The following is a 20,579-nucleotide window of genomic DNA, read 5'->3' on the forward strand; positions in this document are numbered from 1 at the left end:
ATATATATGTGTGTGTGCTTGTGTGTGTTGGCTCACTTACCAATGACAGGTGGCTCATCCATGGTAATGCCCTGAGATTTGAGGTGCTTGCGGATGCAGGCCAGCCGCTGCACGTTGGGGCCCCAGCGCCGGCCCAGCATGTGGACCCTCTGCACCTGTGTAACAAAACGCATCTCCTCGCTCAGCTTGCACTCCGGCCGCCAGTCCGGTGGCGGGAGCACACGGCACATGCCAGCCGCCTCGGCCTGTTCCCTCACTGCATCCAAGTACACCAGGGGGTCCAGGAACTCCCGTGGCATTGGCCGGAAGACAGGGGCTTCACCCAGCGCCGCCCAGCCCTCTGGCCTGCTCCGATGGCGCTCCCACTCCTTCTCCTGCTCGCGCTCCTTCTGGCGTGTCATCTCTTTCTCGCGCTCCCACTCCTTGTCACGGTCAGCAGGTCGCAGTGCTGCTGGTTTGAGCTGTCCGGGGTTGTTGGTGGAACTAAGCACAGAGGAGGTGGTGGAGGAGGACACAGAGGTCTGTTGGAGGTCTGAGGTAGTGCTGGCACGACTGGGGTTCTGTGGGTGATTCTGGCCTGATGAAGGGGAGGAAGAGGAGGAGCTCCGACTATGAGATCTGCTCTGCTGCTGCTGTGCTTGTCGAATCAACATCAGCTTGCCAGCCGATGCCCGCTTGGGTCGCTGGTTCACCGGCTCCACATTGGCTGCTGGTGTAGAGGGAGTCTGTTGAGGAGGGGGAGTGGGAGGTGGAAGTGGGGTGGCAGGTGGAGTTTGTTTAGGTGAGGGGGGTGTTTCTGATTCATGTCCATTAGAAACTGGAGTGGTAGGGGTGGTGGTGGTTTGTGTGGCAGCTTTCTCTTGATTGGCCACCTTCTTGCTGCTGCTGCGTGTCTCCAGAGGCGTGGGATGAAGCTTGGCCTTCTTGGCCTCATTGCCAGCAGTTTTGGCTTTCTGCTCAACGACCCCCGTCCCAACCGAGTTGAGCAGCACCTCCAGACGCCGCTTGGAGTTACGCAGTCCCTCTCGACCCGGGCACTCCCCCTGGCCCTGCTGGCGCTGGCACTGTCTCTGTCCGTCCTCCTTCACCAGGGTGTTGTGCCGCTGCCCGTTTAGCCTGCCGTTGAGGCGGGCGCCAGCAGCCACATTGTGCAGCCCATTGGATAGTAGCACCTGTTTGCGGGTTTTTGCATTGCTGTGGTGGGCTGGTGCCGCTGCTTTTCCTGAGTTGGCCAGCCCATTGCTGGCTGCTGGCTGGCTGTGCTGATTGTGATTGTTCGCTGACGATGGTGCCGAGGCGGCGCTGTTGTGTTTGTTGCTGCTGCTGAGTTTGGTTTTCTTGCCCAGTTCTTTCTGTTTGGCTTTGGTGTAAGTGACGTGGCCCTTGGACACGGTGGCTGTGTACTTCTTCACAGTTTTGGACGGCAGTCGGAAGTCGCGGCTCTTTTTGGCACCACCAACAGCTTGTGCCGAGCCTGCCCGCGTCAGCCCGTTCACTTTAGAGACCTGGGATCAACAGAAAAAGTGGGAGAGGGGTGGTACACATTAGACGACTTGGATGCAGAATGTTATCACGATGCTGTGGATCAATCATGCATTTGAAGTAACGGGGAAGTATCTTGGAAAACAGGGAACTTCGCTGGAGGGGAAAGGGGTTAGTATGCTGATAACGCATAAATCTCTTAAAGAATCCTGTTTGATCAGATCGTTGAATGTCATACATGTAAACGGCGAAAGCACTTCCCGAAATGTACTCTAGAATCAGAAAGTAGAAGACACACGAGGGGCACGGGCGCACCCTCCCCCCACAATGAAGAGGACAAATATTCAGACGCGAGCACTGCAGTAGAGCTTTTGGCTGGTCAGACCAAAGCTATTTGTGGAAACCTACGCTATTCATTAGAGAACCAATCAACTGTCTTGATTACTATACTTTCAAATGCAGGACACTTTTGTAAACTGCAGCTCAAACTGCTGTCAACACAAAGGCTGAGATTTAGAAAAGGATATGTGCAAACCAAAACCAAAACCACTACATCCAGAGATAAACAACAGTTTAGAGCGGGTAGGAGAAAAAAAAAGAGATGGGACACATGAGGAGGAAAGCAGGGATGGCTCCACGGTTTCTGCTAGCAGATGGCTGGACAGTATGAGGTAGGAGGTGGGGTCACTGGAACGGAATAAAATCCCATCCTGTGCACATAAAAACAGCCTTTTATTTGCCACGGGTTCCCTTAAATGCTATAATTCAATTTTTGTGCTGTGAATAAAGGTCTTGCTTGTGTGTTTTGTGTGAGTGTGTGTGAGAGAGAGGCAGAGAAAGGGAGCGCATATGTACACATGACTGTGTGTGAAGTCTTTGAGGCCCCCAGCTGTAGATCAGAGGGTTGGTACAGCGGTGTCTGGTTCCATGGCTGGCTCACTGGCTGCAGCTGTGGGAAGGATCATGGTCACCCTCTCCCTCGGTACAAAGAGCCTCACGGCCACGTCACTACGTGCACAACTCCATTGTGTGAAATTAAAGCGTGCATGGGAGTCTGTCGAGCTATTTCTGCCTTTTGCTCAATCACTTCATTCCCCACATTCCACTTATATTTCGCCTGTATGCATTTCTAAGAATATCCACTTTTCTCTCTCCCTCCTCATCTCTATGTTGTTTTCATGGCCCACTTTCAGCGCTGCCACGAGTTTCTCATTCCCTTTTCCTTCTCCCTCTCTCCCCTCTCTCTGATTGGTCTGTGTGTGTGAATGTGTGTGTGTGAGAGAGAAGGCCCTTCAGAGCTCTGTAAAGTTAAGGAACAGTATTTGATTGCCAATATCTGAAGGGGCTGAGCTGGAGGCGGTGTGGCAAATATGCTTTTCTTTATGTTTTTATTCTCAAATATCTACTATGCATGCAGGGGTAGACGCATTGTATATAAGCCAGCTTGATTGTCTTTAGAAAACCTAAAAATTTGCATCTGTAATCCGATTTTGAAGCCATTTATCTACAGTATCTGTGTCTTTCTGTCCGACCCAGCTGGACGCGAAGCACAGAAGAAAGAAAGGAGGAGGGATGGGAGAGATGGAGTTATCAATCACAGTCGGGGCGCCACAGGAGGGAGCTGACAGCCGGCCCATTGACAGGTTTGCCTTTGAAGGGCTCTCGTGTCACACTTGTGTATGCGTGTGTGTGTGTGTGTGTGTGTGTGTGTGTGTGTGTGTGTGTGTGTGTGTGTGTGTGTGCGTGCGTGCGTGCGTGCATGTATTGTATTGTTTGTCTCAGGTGGCGGGGAGGAGGGGGGGGCACCGACACAAAGACCGGGCCATTAAAAGATAAGGGGGGACTGAAACCTAACCCTGCCTCCGTCAATCATTCCCCCCAACACACATACATACACACACACACACACACACTCCCCCTCACAATGGAAAAACACAAGGTGACAAGGAGAGAAGGAGGAAAGAAGGGGTGTTGAGAGGGAGTGAGGAGAGGGATGAAAGAGAATTCACTAACAATATGAGTGGATAAAGGAAGCCTTAAGAGCACGCTTTTCATACATGTCACATTATGGGCTCCTCAAAAAAAAAGTTGCACACTGCTGTTGTTACTTCAAAATTAATTACTAATCCGACAGAGTTCAAACTTATTCGACCGTTTCATTCGCAGCTCATGAAGCATTAATGTGACATTTTTAGTGCTGAAATAGTAACGGACTGCTAGAGCAGCAGTTGCACAGATAGCTGCTATATTTGTCCAGCCACAGTTTGCTGACAAAGCGCTGAGACACGCTGTCATGACCGCCTCCTGCCACAGGGGGGCTCAGCGGACCGGCTCTCCTCAGGGGCAGCTCGGCGAGTCTCCCTCACTTGTCTCTCTCTAATTATTTGGTCTGGTGGAAAAGGAGGATGGCAAGAGAGTGATGATGAGAGGAGAGAAGAGAGAAGAGACGGGAGCTAGAGACTTTGCTGGGGAGGGACGGAAAAGAGAAGAGAGGAAGAAACAGGTAAGAAGGACGAGAAAATTCATTCAGCAGACACGACGATGAACAGAACAAGAAAGACGCTGAAGCCAAAGGGAAAAAATAGAACACACACACACACACACACACACACACACACACACACACACACACACACACACACACAGAGGCAGGCAGGCAGGCAGTTCTGGAGTGGATTTCAGTCGCATGTGAGCGGGGAAGGGGAGGGAGAGGGAGGTGGGTCTAGATGACATCATGTGTTGCTATAGCCCAGCTGAGGCCTGGCAGGAAGATTTTTAACAGGCAACATCTGCAGGAGCCGGCCCTGAGAAGGAGAGGGGGAAGAGAGAGAGAGAGAGAGAGAGAGAGAAAGGGAGAGAGAGAGAGAGAGAGAGAAGGCCAGCCAGGGGATAGAAGAAGACAGCAGAAAGTTTAACCCTTGCAAAGCCCCGCTGACAAAAGAATGGAGATGGAGAAGAAGGTTGTGCACGCAGGCCGACGCGCAGCATTGTTCTGTTCGCCGGACACATTCACTCTAAGTGTGATTGGTCAGCTTTGATATTTTCACTTTTCTCCAACATGCTGCTCGATTGTTCGGGTGAAGAAACGCTCGGTAACGCTTCTGTTTGTGATCTAGCGAAGCCATTTCCAGTGCAAAGCTTCCTCTCGCCGTGAGCTGTAACGCCAGGAGAACGAAATAATGTAAACACATAAATTTGGGCATATAATGCATGCGTGTCACAGCTCGGTAGCGCGACACGCATCCATCAAGTGCTACGGTGGCGCGATGACAATCAACGGGTTAAATCCTGTGCTGAACTATAAATCAATTCCTACGCCACAGTCATTTATGGCGCGACTGCCGGAACACCTTGACGGCAAGGCATAAATCCGGCTTAAGGCTTCTTTCCCCTCTGCTGTCTTATTAGGGCACGATGCGATGCGGCCCTGGGCAGGTTGACTTTTAAGCAGCTAGAGAAAGGTCAGGACACGCTGGCACTAGTAACACACACAACGCAAAAGCCCCTTTTCTAAAGCAGAGACCTGCACACAGTAGCCACTCGCTGGCTGGCAGAAGAGGCTTGCCTCAAGAAGACAAGCAACAAATCTTACATATCTCACCGGTTTGTTATCTTTAACATGCTGCTGTGTTATGGAGGAGGCTAATTGAGGACGGCGGAGGACAAACAGCTAAACAAGAAAAGTGCCGAGTCCTTTTCAAATGACGCCGAGTCGGCTAAATGGTTTGGCCCCACCTGCGCTTGCTGCTGTGTGCGTCCGCTTCACTGACATCCCCACTTTTTGTTATTTAATTAAAACAGATAGAATCGTATTGTTTTATAAAAAGGTCCATTCGCGGCGCGTGTATTTTGTTGATATCAGCCGCTATTAAATTTGGGAGTACTGAATCAGGGTGAATTGAGTTATGATAATGCCTTTACCCTCCGGTTTTACACACACAACCCCTAGTTCGTTTTACGGCTACATAATCACTTAACCTTTTATATGGCTTAGCCTGTATTTTCACAGTCGGCTGTGGGTATAAATGTGTGTGTGTGTCTTGAACACACACGGTTAACACACATACTGTTCGTGCTAATTGAAGGGAGAGAGAGGAAAGGGAAGGAAAAAAAAAAAAAAAAAAAAAAGCACTAATCCTTCCAAATGATTGGAGCCATGTTGTCAAGGGCAAGATCCGTCTGTTTGACACAGGAGCAGCAAGAGAGAGAGTGAAGAGAGAAGAGAGAGAGCATGAAGAGAAAATGAGTGAAAAGAGGCCGAGAGAGCCGGCGATATAATAAGAGGAAGGTGGAATGAGAGGAAAAACAAAATACACATTATGAGAGGAGTCAAAAGGAATCAAGCAGGGTGCCAACAGTGGACTGAAAGAGAAGGAGAAAGAGAGCAGAGGAAGAGCCGTACAACAAAGACGAGTGAGTAAGTGAGGCTCAAGTTTGTCTTGGCAGGCGCTCGCTCTCATTGAGATTCATTGTTGGTTTTACCGGACAATTCCAGCCACTTAAAAAACCTGAAGCATATGCCCGAGTCTGCATCGGCTGCAGAACGCTGCTACAACAACAACAGCAACAACAACAACAACAACAATGGACAGAGGTTGGCATTCAACAGGAAGGAGAAGGCAGGTGAGGAAATGGAAAAGAATAAAGGAAGCCTCAGCAAGCTCCTGACCAGCTGATGTGAACATAAGAATGCCAGTTTTCTGACGAAGGCCACCTCCACCCCATCTCCTCCTTGTCCTCCTCTTCTCTCACTATGTGGGGTTCCTTAAAACCTGCTTAGTGCCACAGAAGAGGGAGGGAGGCTTTCACAGCCCCTAGCCAGCACTTCTAAATATAGCCGCAGTCAGGGCAGGCCAAAACACAATCATTACTCTCCCAGACACAATGGATGGAGGAGGAGAGAGGAGTTAAAATGCGAAGAGATGAGAAGATAGGAGCTGCAAGAAGAGAGGAAAAGGAAGAGCGCGGAGAAGGCAAAGAAGCAAACCAGCAATAAAGAGAAAGTATAGGAGGGAGACAAGAAAGGCTCAGGAGTAGTTAAGAGGAATCGCTGTGAGGAGGATGTAAAGAGGACGCGGCAGATGGGTAAATGAAAAGAAAGTGTTTCAAATGGGCATAAAAGCCAAACAAGCATGCTTCACCTCGAGCCTGTTAATACAGAATCTTCCATGACAGCTCCTGTCATTACAGAGCTATGCAAACCATTCACCGGCCACACAAGCCTCCTGTAGGAGAAACCTTCTGCACGCTACAGTCACATTTCCCAAGGTCTCCCGGGGAAGCTATAGGCGCGCTTTCATCTCTTTCCTCCCTTCGTGGTGTTTAGCATCTTACAGCTTCGTCATCTCATTGAAATTCAAACACCGGGTGCTCGTGGCCGTACGCTACCTGTTTGCGTAGCTCCTCAGCAGCTCTCCTCGGCGGCAGCCCGTTGGCTGAGCCTCGACTGTTGGCCAAGGCCTGCTGCTCCCTCGCGTGCTCCCGCGCCTCCGCCCGCTCGCTGCGCTCCCTCAGGAGGGGCGGAGGTGGAGGCGGAGGAGGTGGCAGTGGCGGGGCAGGTGCATCCCTGCCGTGAGCTCCCGCCTTGGGCCTCGGGCTCTCCCTGGTCCCTGCTTTACCGTGGCTGTTGAACACTGGAAAGGAGGAAACAGAGGAGTCAGGTGTGTTGCTTCTGTCACTCTCAGTTAATATGGAGGATGAGGGACGTTGCAGTTTTCCCATTAACATTTTTTAATAGAGCTTAATAAGGTCGCAATATGACTGACCACTGATGAAGCTAACTGGTTTATCTGCTTCCAGTATATTAAACAGACATGCCCTCGTGCACTTTCATGAACATCATGAAGACACTACAGGGTCCAGTTTTCAGGCTCTGCCAGGAATGCATCATCAGTACAAACTCTGCAGTAAAGCTTTGCACGATTCTCTGTTGAGATCGGTGTATGCACGCATTTTATATCATTTTATGCAACCTAGTATTAATTCCTAAGTCAAAACTACAGCAGTAAAATGACAAAATAACAAATTAAACCACCGTAAAGAAAATAAGACGGCGTGGAAAGTTCCTATAAGGTAGCAAGGAATAAATAACCTTATTAGGACATATACTATGCTTTTTCAGGCTACCGTCTACATATGCCAATGCCAATATATGGGCATAAGTCTCAATAGTCCTCCCCCGTAGTGCAGAATGGGCTTATAAACCCCTGGAACCAAACCACAACGACCAAGTGGAAAAGCCCGCACAAACATTGGAGTGACAGGCTTTTGGCTGACATATAGCCCCCAATCAGTAAAATATGCATAGATTTAAGGCGTGCATGAAAACGTCTTTATACTACATGTCAATGAACCTGTTCAAAATGGACGTAGACTACATCAGCCCCCGGGGGTGATGCTAAACGAGTCGAACGGGAGCGAGGCAATTAACATACACATTCAATAGCTCTCTCTTCAGCCTTTATGAGGCTCAATTTAAAGTTTCACGGCGTCTTAATATCAACAGGCAACAGGCTGTACGGAAAGAATGGCAGGAGGCCACAGCACACACACACACACACACAGCATTTACAGTACACACACAATGCACAACATATACAGTACACTGTGTTGTTAAGACATTAAGGCATGCATGTACGTTTCAACATTGAGCGTCGTGCATGTTTCTGTATGCAAAAGTGTGTGTGTGTGTGTGTGTTGAGTGTCTGCAGGGATCTTGGGCTCCTGGTTCAATAAAAAAAAAAAAAAAGAGAAATCCTGACATTTTGAGAAGTGAGCTAAGCAAGAAACTGAGCCCAATAAAAGCTGTTTAATTTAGCTATGTCAACATGGCACAAGGCCGAGCGGGAGAGCGAAGCGGAGAGACCCAGCGCTGATGAATGGCCTACAATGTAGGGCCTTTCCTGCCTCTCTTTACCTCCCAGAGCAAAATGTTTCTCTCGCTTTCACCAATTCTGTTTCTCCCTTTTCCCTCAAGTCCCCCCCCCCCCCCCCCCCCCCAAGCCCACCCCTTCCTCTCCTCCACCCTGAGAGCCCATATAACGCTGCTCCTGCTGGAGAGCGGCCCAAGCTGCATATAAAAGTGTCACGTTTGACACCTATCTTAATATTACAAAATGTACTCAGGAGTGTGAGAGTGTGTGTGTGTGTGTGTGTGTGTGTGTGTGTGTGTGTGTGTGCGCGCGCCTGATAGCCAGCACAACATAAACACTGTCTCAACACTGGAGCAATGACCCAGTCTCAACTGTGTGTGCACAGCTACGCATGTAAACGTCCGTTTGGTTGTCCTTAACCCCCTCGTCTCTATTGTCCCCTGCTAAGTATATCTGCCTATTTCCCCTCTTATCTATTTATTTAGCATATCACAGCGAAGGCGCCCAGCTGCTCCGCAAACAGTGTTTTTATATGAGATAAGTAAGAGGGCTAAGCCGTCCTCATGCACACAACAAGCCTGGATTCGTTCAAACAGGTTTCACTTTCCTACCGTTCGTGCTCCTTAAACAGATATGTGCAGTTCATGTTTCAGGTTGCAGCTACGGATGTTATCGAAACAACCAGAGAAAAGTAGGTGTGTGTGTGTGTGTGTGTGTGTGTGTTGGGGCGGCAGAGGCTGTCAGTGAACTATACAAAGGCAGTGCACAGTTCTCCGAGAGTTCAGTGTGAGCAAATCTATGGACCTCTCTGCCTCGTTCTCTCTTAATCCCACCAGTCTCTCTCTCCTCCTCCACATTCCACTTGAGAGGATGACAGAGGAAAGAGCTGAGCAAAGCGTTCACCTTTTGAACCTTTCTGGCGGCAATTCTACAGACTAAGGAGGGAGGGAGAGACACGGGGAGGGCAAAAAGGAGGAACTGTGAAATCCAGCCCTTGTTTCATGGGGAAACGCCTGGCCGGAAGGATTGTATGTCTCCCAAGTCTGCCAGTGTGCCAGGGAGGGAGGGCCTGCAGCTCAAAACACCTTCTCTGCTGCTCTAGAAAAAATACAGGTCCAAAACTACAACGATGGAAACACAAATGTGCCACCAATCTCCATTTTATTTATTGTTATCCACAGTGTTCTTATAAGAAAGATTATTTGTTTCAAGGGCTTTCTACAACCACATTCTTTTTCTGGGTTACACACACACACACACACACACACACACACACACACATACACATACACACACACACACACACACACACACAAATCACCTGATAAGACTTTTGCAGCATACTTGTTTTTAATTGTCTTCCTTGTTGGGATTGGGCTCAATTGCATGCAAGCAAGTGTGTGTATGTGCATTCATCCAAATGTCTATGTGCCCCTAGGGGGTGTGCGTATGCTGTCACAGCTTTGTGTGTGTGTGTGTGTGTGTGTGTGTGTGTGTGTGTGTGTGTGTGTGTGTGTGTGGAGGGCCCCGGCCAGCTGTTGCAGTGCGTGCATAAACACCTTGTTAGGGCTTAGTAAGCTAAGTGTTAATTGGGGTGGAAAGAGTCGATGTGCTGCTCTGCTCTCCCATGTGACTTACACAGTCTTTGCAGAGGAAAACAAGAGCGCAAACTTAGGAAATTGCTCATGTTCACACACAAACACACACACAAACGCACACGTCTTCTGTCCCGTCACTCACTCTGTGCTCGTGATTGGTTACAGTTTCCCTCTTCCTGTCGTTGCCTTTCTCCATCTTTCACCGGGATCGTTGCATTCATCTCTCGTTACTCTACTGGTACATCATCCGTGACTCCCCTTCCTCTTCCTTTGCCCTCACCTCCCTCGTCATGACCCATCTTTCCCTCCTCTTCACTCACTTTCATCCTGCACTTCTTCTCTTTTGTTTTTCTCTTTCTTAACTTCTCCTCCTCGTCTCCTCAGACAGTAAACACAGGCAGGATTCTCACAAAACTACTCCTACTCGTGAATGGCTGCACTTCCCATCCAGCTCTGGGAATATGTAGGAGGAGTTGTAACACGGAACAGTTGCTTCTATACTCTCCACAGGGTTAAACTGGAAGACGTTACTTCCAGCTCCGTCCCGTCCTTACCATGCCCGTTGAGCGGCTGCCTGGTGGGGAGCTTGCCCTTGCGGGGTGTCGACTGGCAGGAGGAGGATGCCGAGGCTTGGCTGCTGCTTCCCCCGCCGTGAGAGTGGACCCCGCCTCCGTTCCTCACCTCCTCCTCCTCCTCTTCTTCCTCCTCCTCCAGGTCCTCCTCCTCCTGGGAGCTTCCGAAGTAGGCCATGTTGCTGGGCAGGGCCGATGAACCTGGGCGCAGAGAGGTGGGGGAAAAGGAGCAGAAGGGGGCGCAGAGAGGGGGAGATGAATAATAACGAGGTGGGGTGGAGGGAGGAGTGAGAGAAAGGAGGAGACATGGGGAAAGTGACAATTTTGAAATAAGAAAAAGGCGGCGAAAAGCGCAGAGGTACCGTGAATAAAGTCCGAGATATTATCCTATTTGATATTCCCCAGCTGTTTCCATGTGTGGAGAAACTGTCTTTTTCATTCTAATCGCTGACATTACAGATGAATCAACATCAATGTGTAAGTGGTGAAATATTAATGTAAAAATAGAAGTTGCTCAAGCGCTTGTGAATAATAGTGATTGTGCTGCTGGTTTTTTCATCTGTTATTATCTCAGCTGGTGGCCTATTGATGCTTTGTAAACTGCTCTGCACATCGCGGCTGCATTGTTACATTCACACATGCACACGCACACACACACACACACACACTAAAAATCCACACAATCAAGGACATGCGCATTTTGAAGCGATTGAGAGGCGATGACAGTTTTCCTTTAACAGCTTTACTCTGCATCTGAATCAAATTGAACCTCTTGTGTTTATAAATTACCATTTATCTGCCGACCTTCACCTTTGTTTCTGCCGCTTGTCCTGTAAATGTGTCTGTTCCTTGTAGCACAGTTTGCCACATCAGTAGCAGGTGGTGGTTCAAACAGCAAACACAGTGGCTACAGACAGTGCAGACAGGGGGGACCACAGGGGATCATTTGCAACATATCCTGATAGTTCAAACTAAAACCAGAGCGCTTGGAGTGTGTGAAGGGCCGTCTTTCCACAGAGGCTCTCCATGTTGACAGTTTTATTGAGACATATATACAGTGCATGTGCTCAAATATCTAACTCTGTAAAAGAGTTACTTTAGAAACCAAAAGAGTCACTGCTGAGCTAATCCCAAATCTGTCGCTTTCACTCTTCCAAACAGGATTACTGTCAATCTCTCCCCCTATTGGAGAAGAAAACCAACCATCTCCCTCTTTCCTCTTTCTGTCACACTCCATCATTTTCATTGTCATCTCTGAGAAATCTAGCTCAATACATGCTGGAAGGAGGTAAATGGTGTTTGGCAGTGGATAGAGTATAATGTCAGCTCAGTTAGCTGAATGCAGACACACAGTCACTCTCATAAAAAGGTCATAAAGCCCAAAGCTATGTTATTAAATCTCATAATGTTGCACTCGTAAATCAGTGTGCAAACAGCTGGTTCAGTCATACAGATGCAGGAATAAAAAAGCGAGGCAGGCTCGTGCAGCGTAGCCGAAGTGTCTGGCACGATACGTTTGGACAGAAATAGAAATGCACAAACACACACTTTTTTGTGTGTGTAATACTGCTGCATCATGCCTCAGCACACTTCCAGAAACGTCATAAAAAGCTTTTCAGTAATATGCTGATCTTTGCCACAAATGAAACAACAGACCGGGAGAACAGTGTGTGTTTCTTTGTGTGGATGGCTCCTGAATTGACAACCTACAGCAGCCTTCTACCCAAAGGCCTGCTCCCCTTTGGAGACCCTTATATATAAACTCAAGAGGACAATCAGCAAGCCTGGATCAAACCGTACACACTCCATATGCCCACATCTGTGTGTGTATTTTCTTTTCCTTATGAGGACTGACGTTAGGTTTTATTGTATAAAGTGAAGACCTGTTTGCAAAGCTCTGACTGACAGCTGGACGGCGTTTCAGCAGAAAACACTCGATCTTTCCCTCTTTTCTTACACTGGATTCAACCACAAGAGCTACTTCTGCAGGGCCAGTGAAGGCAACATAAACCTCCCCTATAGATGTACTGTATGGGCAATGGGCAACACAAGTGATTCTTCATCATTAGCCAATTACTGCTGAGAGATAAATGAAGGGAACAGACCCTCCCTCAGTCACAGAAGCCTGTGTATACGCATGCATGTGTGGGATGAGGAAAGGTGGACACAGTGCAAAATTCAGTAAAATAATGCTCAGTTTGGAAGGAAACAATGGATTCCATGGATTTTATGAACGCATGAGTCGACTGCATAGCATGACCAACTACTGTGCTTTTTATTACTGTTCGAGGAGCCGCAGTGTTTAAAGGGCATTAATGGGAAGCAATGCGTGATTATATGTCAATTAAAGTAAAGTTAAGCCTCTGAAAAATAGGCTGAATTTAACTAGCCTGCATTAAGTGCTTAAAATGCGCGGAGAGTGAATTAAGAATTAGCCAAGTCAATTACTTAATTAGCACTCTTGTTTTGGAGGGTGCTGAATACTTATCTTAGATTTTACACATTCAATACATTATTAAGTGGCTTTATAGAAATCTAGAGATAATACAAGGGTGCCAAAACTTCTTCCACGTTTGATTTATCTTACACATGAGCCAGAAATTAGCTCGACGAGGCCTGTAGGTGGACAACAGGCTTTGGATTGAAGACAAGATGCTCAGTCATTAAATCATGGGTGGATAATGTAATATGACACACACAAACACATTCATGCAAGAAGTGGACAATGGGGCTCGACTTGGAAAAGACTTATCATTTATGTGTGTGTGTGTGTGTGTGTGTGTGTGTGTGTGTGTGTGAGGATGCACTCAATACTCCAGTGACAGCCTGACTAAGCCTGGGCTTTCCTCATGACAAAGCGGAGGACGTGGTGCGAGGCTTAACTGGTGCTGACCAGTACCATGCAGACCAGAGCGCTGCTGAATACTGGAGCATTCTGCTTTCAACAGCCACCACTGCACAACTAAGAAGTAAGAAAAGGACGTCCTTAAGAGAGCACTGGCAGGCGCTGCTCCTTCTCTACCAACAAACTGCTGTAAATCAATATCTTCAATGACGCTGATTTGATGGATTACTGTCTGCTTTTGTCATGAGAACATTAAATAATAACATATTGAAATCATTACTCCGGCTTTCTTTTCTAAGCTGTAAGCTGTGTCTTTGAACGTGGATTAATTCTCTTTTTAAAGTTCACCAACTATTACTGCTATTATTGGCGAGCCGGGGGACCTGTGGTTACCACATGTCGCATTAAATCCGTTTTGAAAAGCTCGGTTTACATTTCAAGCTCCTATCAAAGATTTTCCAAACAGTTAAAAAAGAGAGCCTGGTAATAATACATCTTGTTGTGCCTTGGATCCCACTTTTCACACAGCAGCTCTGCCAGTTTCTAATTATCTCCTCAGAAAGCTGGAGGGAGAAAGAAGAAAAAAAAAAAAAAAAACCTGTCGTGGCAGCAGATTCCCTGAACAGATAATATTGGAGTTCTACCTGCTCTCTTTAACTTCCAGAAGAGGGCTGTTGGACGGAAAGTATCTGCTCGACAACGCTGAAATATGGCTTTCACATAATCCATAGCGGTCCACATGCTAAGAGACAGACTCTCACACTACGTCTGGTTAAAGAAAGCCTCATAACCCTTTGCCCAGTGTGTGTTTATGCTGTGGTTTCTTGGCATACAGCATCTGAAGTAGGATGCAGACAATTATAAGTGGTTGTAGCAGTGCCACTTTGTCGCAAAGTACAATTTTCTGGCTTTTAACCAGCGGATCAGGCCTCGGAGGCTGGGCGACCGCAGCACACATACACACGCTCAACAGATAGAAAAAGCCTCACGCGTGCACCTAAGCGCACACACGGACACACACACCTCATTTATCTTGGCGACAGAGCAAAGGCTCGTCTCTTAGACCAAACAAACACACCGAGGCCGCGCACACACTGGCCCAATCAGCTTCTAATGACTTGCTTCATTAGTTAAATGGCTGTAATTTACTGCCCTGAACAGGGGTCAGAGTGCCAATGGCAAACAGACCACAGGGGCATTGGGGGGGGGCAGAATGGGGGTAGGAGTGTGTTTTTGTTTGGGGGCGCAGCGAACAAGTGAAAAATGTTCAAATAGAGTAGAGGAAGTGTGTGTGTGTGTGTAACTTTACAGTGCTTCTGTCCTTCTGGGAACTATTTACACAGGATAAGGTTCAGGTTTTGAATAAATGCATGTTCCCCATATCAACAATTGTTCATACGAAGCAGAAGCTGACAAGAGGAAGAGCGATGGAGCAGACTGTGAAGGCGAGAAAGAAAAGAGCACACAGACAGACTTTCTTTTTTTTTCAGCTGCAGAAAGAAGGAGCGTGGCAGAAAACAAGGAGCAGCGATCAGAGACAAAAACAGATGTAAAAACAGCACATCTGTATCCTCTAATATATTCAAGATCCCCAAAATAAGACTGTCTAGGAATTGGAGAGAAGGGAGAGAGGAGACAAAGGAAGAGGGACGCGCAGAGCCAGCCTACCAAACAGACGGAGCGGCCCAGTATTGACCACTGTGGGAGTGGCTGCAATACCAGAGACCCTGAATCCATCAGCTCCCAGAAAACACACACACACTTGATGAAAAAAAAAAAAAAAATACTACTCAGTCCGTCTCAGAGACCTCCAACAGGGTTTGAGCCCAATCCCCCAATTACATCGGCTTTTCATCCACCTCATTCCGACCGCAGACAAATCATAATTAGGTCTGAAAGAGTCTATTAGGATTGTCATTTTTAACAGGGATCTTGGGTGGTGGTGGTGGTGGTGAGAGGGGGGCATAATTACAAACCCTCCTTTCTCTGGCTACCCTTCTTTTGTCCCCTTAACTGGAACTGAAACAATGAGGACTATTTAAATAGTCAATCAGGAGGGTTTTTAGCTGCCGTGGGGACATGTGGACGTGCTGACTTAGGGCAAATGTGCGCACAAGGAGCACGAGCGCTGTTTTTAAAGGGAAGCTCGGAGAGGGAGACAAATCTAGTGGCGAGGAAACGTTATCTCCTACAGCTGAGCTCCGCCAAAACTGTTCATCAGTCACTAGGGGAGAAACAGAGAGAGAGACTGAGAGAGGATTAGGGATTACGTCTCCAATCGACATTCCTTGATGTCAGCAAAACCATTAACCCCACAAACAGTGGCTGCGCTCTTGGAGGAGAGCGTGGGACAAGTCGGCGTTGCGCGTGCAATTTCTGCACAGCATCGCGAGCGACAAGAAAGTCACAACTCAACTCAGACGCTTTGCAGGCTTTAATCGAACAGCAATCATACATTATGGAGAGAGAAAAGTACCTCATCCCAGCGGGAAATCCAGTTGTCGCAACAGCACTTGAGAGAGACACAAGAATAGCTGTTGGACTTGAATCCCGGGAGAGAAAGTGTGCTTCTCGTTAAGCGAGACTCTCAGACAATAAAAATACCATCAGACAAAAATCCAGCAATCGAGGTACAAAGGCAGAGGTCCAAAGCGCCGTTCCCGGGATTGGCCATCTTGTCTTAAAAACCAGATGTGAAAAGTCCAAACTTGTCTCACATGTGTAATCACGTACTCAGCATCTGAGGTCTTAGGTTCACTGGGTCAGGGCTGGGGGGTTATGTAAGCAGAGCAGAGAACCTGGCCTCGCTGAACCTGAGAGAGAGGCACCGCACGCTGGGGCTGGCGGGCACGGACGAGGGCCCAGAGGGCAACGAAGTAAACACAGCAGTGGTGCACATACACACTGACACGCAGGCACATGCACACACTCCTGGAAATGAGTCTTATGCAAGAGCCACATTTCCAGGATTGTGTGTGTGCAGACAGCTATTCATTTACTCCCTTATCTGGCCTTATCTGTGTCAATGTGCATACTGTATGCATGTGTATGTGTGTGCACTTGCGCCTAAATAAATGCACAAAACAACTCCTTCATGCTTATTGTTGAATATTTTTAAGATGAATGCTTACACAGCAGTCATTCCTGGAAGTCTGAGCCATTGACTTAAATAGTAGGCATCTCAATTTGAAATGAAGCCCTTGGATGATTTAGAAAACCTGAAGCAGACCAACGAGGAGTGCTTCAGTGTGTATCTACGCTTTACTCTGCTCCTCTCAGTGCTGCCCCCTCCCTGCCAACAGCAGCACGACACCCTCTAGGTTACCAGAGGCAGACAGAGCCAGAGGCAGACTGTCTGGCTACCACCCAAATGGCTTTCTCCATGGATATAAACAGCCCAACTACAGGCCTGGACCACACATAAACACCATTCTGAGAACACAGGCAAGGACTGAGCGCTCGGCTTGTGTGTGAGGGTGAGTGTTTGTGTGTGTTTGCAGGAGATGAGCGGTGAGATAAATACAGAATATAGGCCCGAGACAGTGTGGGTGGTGAGCATGCATGGTGTGCATCCTTCTATACAGTAGACACAAATCTTGCTTTTTCACTCCTCTGTCCGAGTTACTCCCACGTTGCATCAGAATAATCGGGCACCCCTGCCTTCTCCCCCCCGCCGGAGGAATTAAAAATAACTTTTCCTTGGATGCAGCAACACCACCAGCAGCAGCAGCAGTGGGAACAAAAATCCCTGAAGAATAAGAGGTCGCCAATTACAAACTCCGGCATTCATGCAAAGGTAGGTGAGTAACGAGCAGAGTGATGGAAAGCTGAGTTGTGATTTCACAATGAGGAGTGACACAAGAGTCCTGCTTTCACAACATTTTTTTTTTTTTTTTTTTTTTTTTGCTGCTAACTTCAAATCTTTCATGTTTTAACTGCTTTTATGTAGCTGTCAGAATGAGTGATAGATGGAAGCCTTTTGGGTGGATGTGTAATGTTTGCCAGATAAGAAAAGCAAACACTGCAGCCGGGGTGTGTGTGTGGGTGTGTGTTTACACTTTGTGAACGTTTGACCTGGGCTGAATCCCAGAAATCTCCACTGATGGGGTTTTAGGGGTAGAAATGTCGCTAAACGCCATCCTTAGAACTTGAAATGAGTCAAAATCAAATTGAAAAGAAAGAGAATTAAGGAGAATTGTGGTTTTGAGATTTCCATAATACAGCTGGGATCCTGTCAGAGGCGTTTTGGTGGCAGACATGAAGCAGCCTAATGTGTGCGGTGGTCAGACCACCAGAGACACATATCAGAATCTTAAAGGGGACTGGGGGTTTCAGACGATATCAAAGACCTGGGTCCCTTTGAAAAGATTAACCAGGCTAACACGGTTGTCCTCGTGGGCTGTGTGTGTCGTCATCGGCCCTGGATGCTGCGCGCACACACACACAATGGCAGGGCACACTGCAGATAAGCAGGCAACATCAGTGGTGAGCATGGATTTGCACTCACGCACACGCTTGAACAAGCACACTCAGAGACACACAACCTCAAGGGCTCTGCTGACATTCTCCCATGTCCCTTTCTTGGTAAGGGTCCCTGCATATGGGTCATCTGAGAGGCCAAGGGGAAAAACAGAGCAGAAGAAGCCCTGCACGGGAAAATGTCATCCTCGCAGCATGGATTGTAGACACACACACACACACACACACACACACACACACACACACACACAGAGCTAAACTTGGTCTATAAATACGGTGGTAAAGCAGGGAGCGGCAGAGTGGAAAAAGCCCAGTGGAAAACCAGTCAATCGTTAGCTTAGCAGCCTAGCTCTAAAATTAGCCTTGGTAGCGCAGTAGAGTACAGCAGACCTTGCACACACACACATACACACACATACACACACATACACACACATACACACACACACACACACACACACACACACACAGACTAGAAATGATCTTGCAAAGCACCATTCCTAACCTTAATTATAAAGAGAGAAAGCAGCAAAACTGAGTCAGGACCAGCCACCTACACCTCATTAGTCTACCACTCCACATGTAAGGGAGGGGTTAGCTTAGCACCCAGAGCCCAGAATAATCTCAACTTCAAAGTGTATGGGACATTATATCATTAGCCTATGTAACATCATGGCCTATATATGCAAATCAAAGCGCCTCTCACCGAAAGCTTCAGTCAGTTTTAGCAACCTCCAATTATACGTTCTTGAATGAGCCCCTGAAAGGTTAAAATGACATTCCATAATGGGAGTATTCTCGCCAGAATAGCAACGTATAGCCGCCACGTCCCAACAGGCTCAAATCTAAATTTGCCTCTCCTGAGGCTTTAGCCTACTTTGTAAGATGGGCAGAGGTTAATAACGATAAGTGTAAATTAATCTGAAGCGAGGGGGGTTTTTTGTCTTCCAAATGAGTTAATTCTGGTCGTGAGGACACGTTTAAGAAAAAGGTGAGTGGGATATTTAACCGAGGGGAAAATTAAGATAGCGGACAAAAGTCATGCACGGACAAGGTTGTTTGAGAAAACGGCTGCAAACTTCTTTTTTTATTAGTATTCAGGCCTTGAATGTGTCCCTCCCTCTCCTTTCGTATGTCATAAGAAAAAGGATGACTCGAGACGGAAGGTAAAGCTTATGATTTATTAATGGGAACAAGGGTCGTTGTGCTTCCTTGCATCTTATCTATGAGTCTGAATACACACAGGACATGTGTGAGAGACTGCTACTGGTCTAATCAACAACAGATATGTGTAATATCACAGGGTGAAACCTGCCCAGGGAAACACTTGGCGCAAAAAAAATCTATATTTCTTTATGCAAAATTCAATTTTTATTCTATTTTGATATATTTAAATGTAAGCATACGGTGCCTGCTACATGTAAGTTAAGACATTAACCCTCATGGTTTCTTATTGAGCAGCGGATGTTGCATCAATGTCAGTCAGAGCAGATTTTGAAAGCAGACTCATGGGTTTGGGTCTTGAGGGTAAGCAGAACTTTAGAGCTGCGGCAGAAACTTTTTGCAGTGTCCTGGCAGCGGACTAGCGTTCTCTCTGTGCTGGCCAGCAGCGTGCAGATTATAAGTAACATGAATCCTTCATTAACTCCGCAGGAAAAGAGACGAGGACTTGTTTAGTTACTGTGAGTGTCGAGGGGGGTCGCGGCTAATTTGAGCTACAGTTTATAAGGGTGTGTGATAGTATCTCAGTGCCTGCATTCATCCCAAATAGTTTTCCCTGTTAAGACACTTCCAATAAACAATGCTGCTGTTTGTAGCATGAGAGAGCTGCAAACACACACACACAACTGCAACGCTCTAATTACTCCGCCATGGCTTTTACAGTTCATTTGACATCGAAGGTGCGACATAGTGTCAATGAACCTGTGTAGTGTTTGTAGTGTGAGGGTGTGTGTGACTGTGTGAGAACGACATGCACGCACAGCAGCTGCCGCGGTGGAGGGTGATGGGCAAGGTGTTAAAGAGACAGATAGTTGTTGAAAGGTAGGAAGGGAGAGATGTGTAAGCTGATGAAATGCAGGATAATCTTAGCCTCGGGCAAGTACACAGGTATTTGTAGTATGTGTGCGTGTGGCTGACGGGTGATCAAAACTCGACTTCACAAAATGTACTTGAACTGTATGCCTCTTTATGTGCGCGTGTGCGTCTTTAATAAAGAGCAGAGCAAAGTGTTTAACCACAGCTCGGGATTTCCGGGTTTCAGGCTGCATGGATTGTATGACAGGTCATGGAAATGCTTGATTGCAGTTACTGGATGTGCTCACAAGCTTACATAGTGCAGGCTTATTTAGAGGCAGCCAAACAGTAGCCGAATGCTGTCCAGCCCCAGCCTGTGTATCATCTGACATATCTGCAGCTTCCTTGTCTGACAACATCCCTCCACGTCCCACACTGGCTGCAGGTGAGCATGTAATTATGTCTCCATCTGCTGCGTCTTACCTCTGAGGCAGAGGAAGGTGAGGAAGTCCTCCGTCTTGGGCTTGCGTCTGGACAGGTCCTGAATGGAAGAGGACAGGGACGAAGAGGCGAGGGTTGAGAGGGATGCGGAGGGCACGGTGACCAGGCCAGTGTTCAGGCTGCCCGGCTCGGCCACTTTGACGGGCGTAGTGCTGGGCGAGTTAGGCTGCGACTGGGCAAACTTCCTCTGGGCCTGGAGCCGAGGTCTGAGAGG

At 47.6% G+C, this 20,579-nt stretch overlaps 1 protein-coding gene across 1 annotated transcript in view; it reads right to left on the bottom strand.

Moving 5' to 3' along the window:
* jarid2b (jumonji and AT-rich interaction domain containing 2b) overlaps positions 1-20,579 on the bottom strand; it is a 102,868-nt gene that overhangs the window by 9,054 nt on the left and 73,235 nt on the right. Inside the window, exons 4-7 of the mRNA XM_076755182.1 lie at positions 20,348-20,571; positions 10,507-10,725; positions 6,871-7,115; positions 41-1,505 (exon numbers count right to left, since the gene is read on the bottom strand). Coding sequence (XP_076611297.1) covers positions 41-1,505; positions 6,871-7,115; positions 10,507-10,725; positions 20,348-20,571 — 2,153 coding nt within the window. The remainder of the gene's footprint in view (positions 1-40; positions 1,506-6,870; positions 7,116-10,506; positions 10,726-20,347; positions 20,572-20,579) is intronic.

Source organism: Chaetodon auriga, chromosome 17, assembly GCF_051107435.1.
Source record: "Chaetodon auriga isolate fChaAug3 chromosome 17, fChaAug3.hap1, whole genome shotgun sequence".
In the NCBI taxonomy this organism is placed as follows: Eukaryota; Metazoa; Chordata; class Actinopteri; order Chaetodontiformes; family Chaetodontidae; genus Chaetodon; species Chaetodon auriga.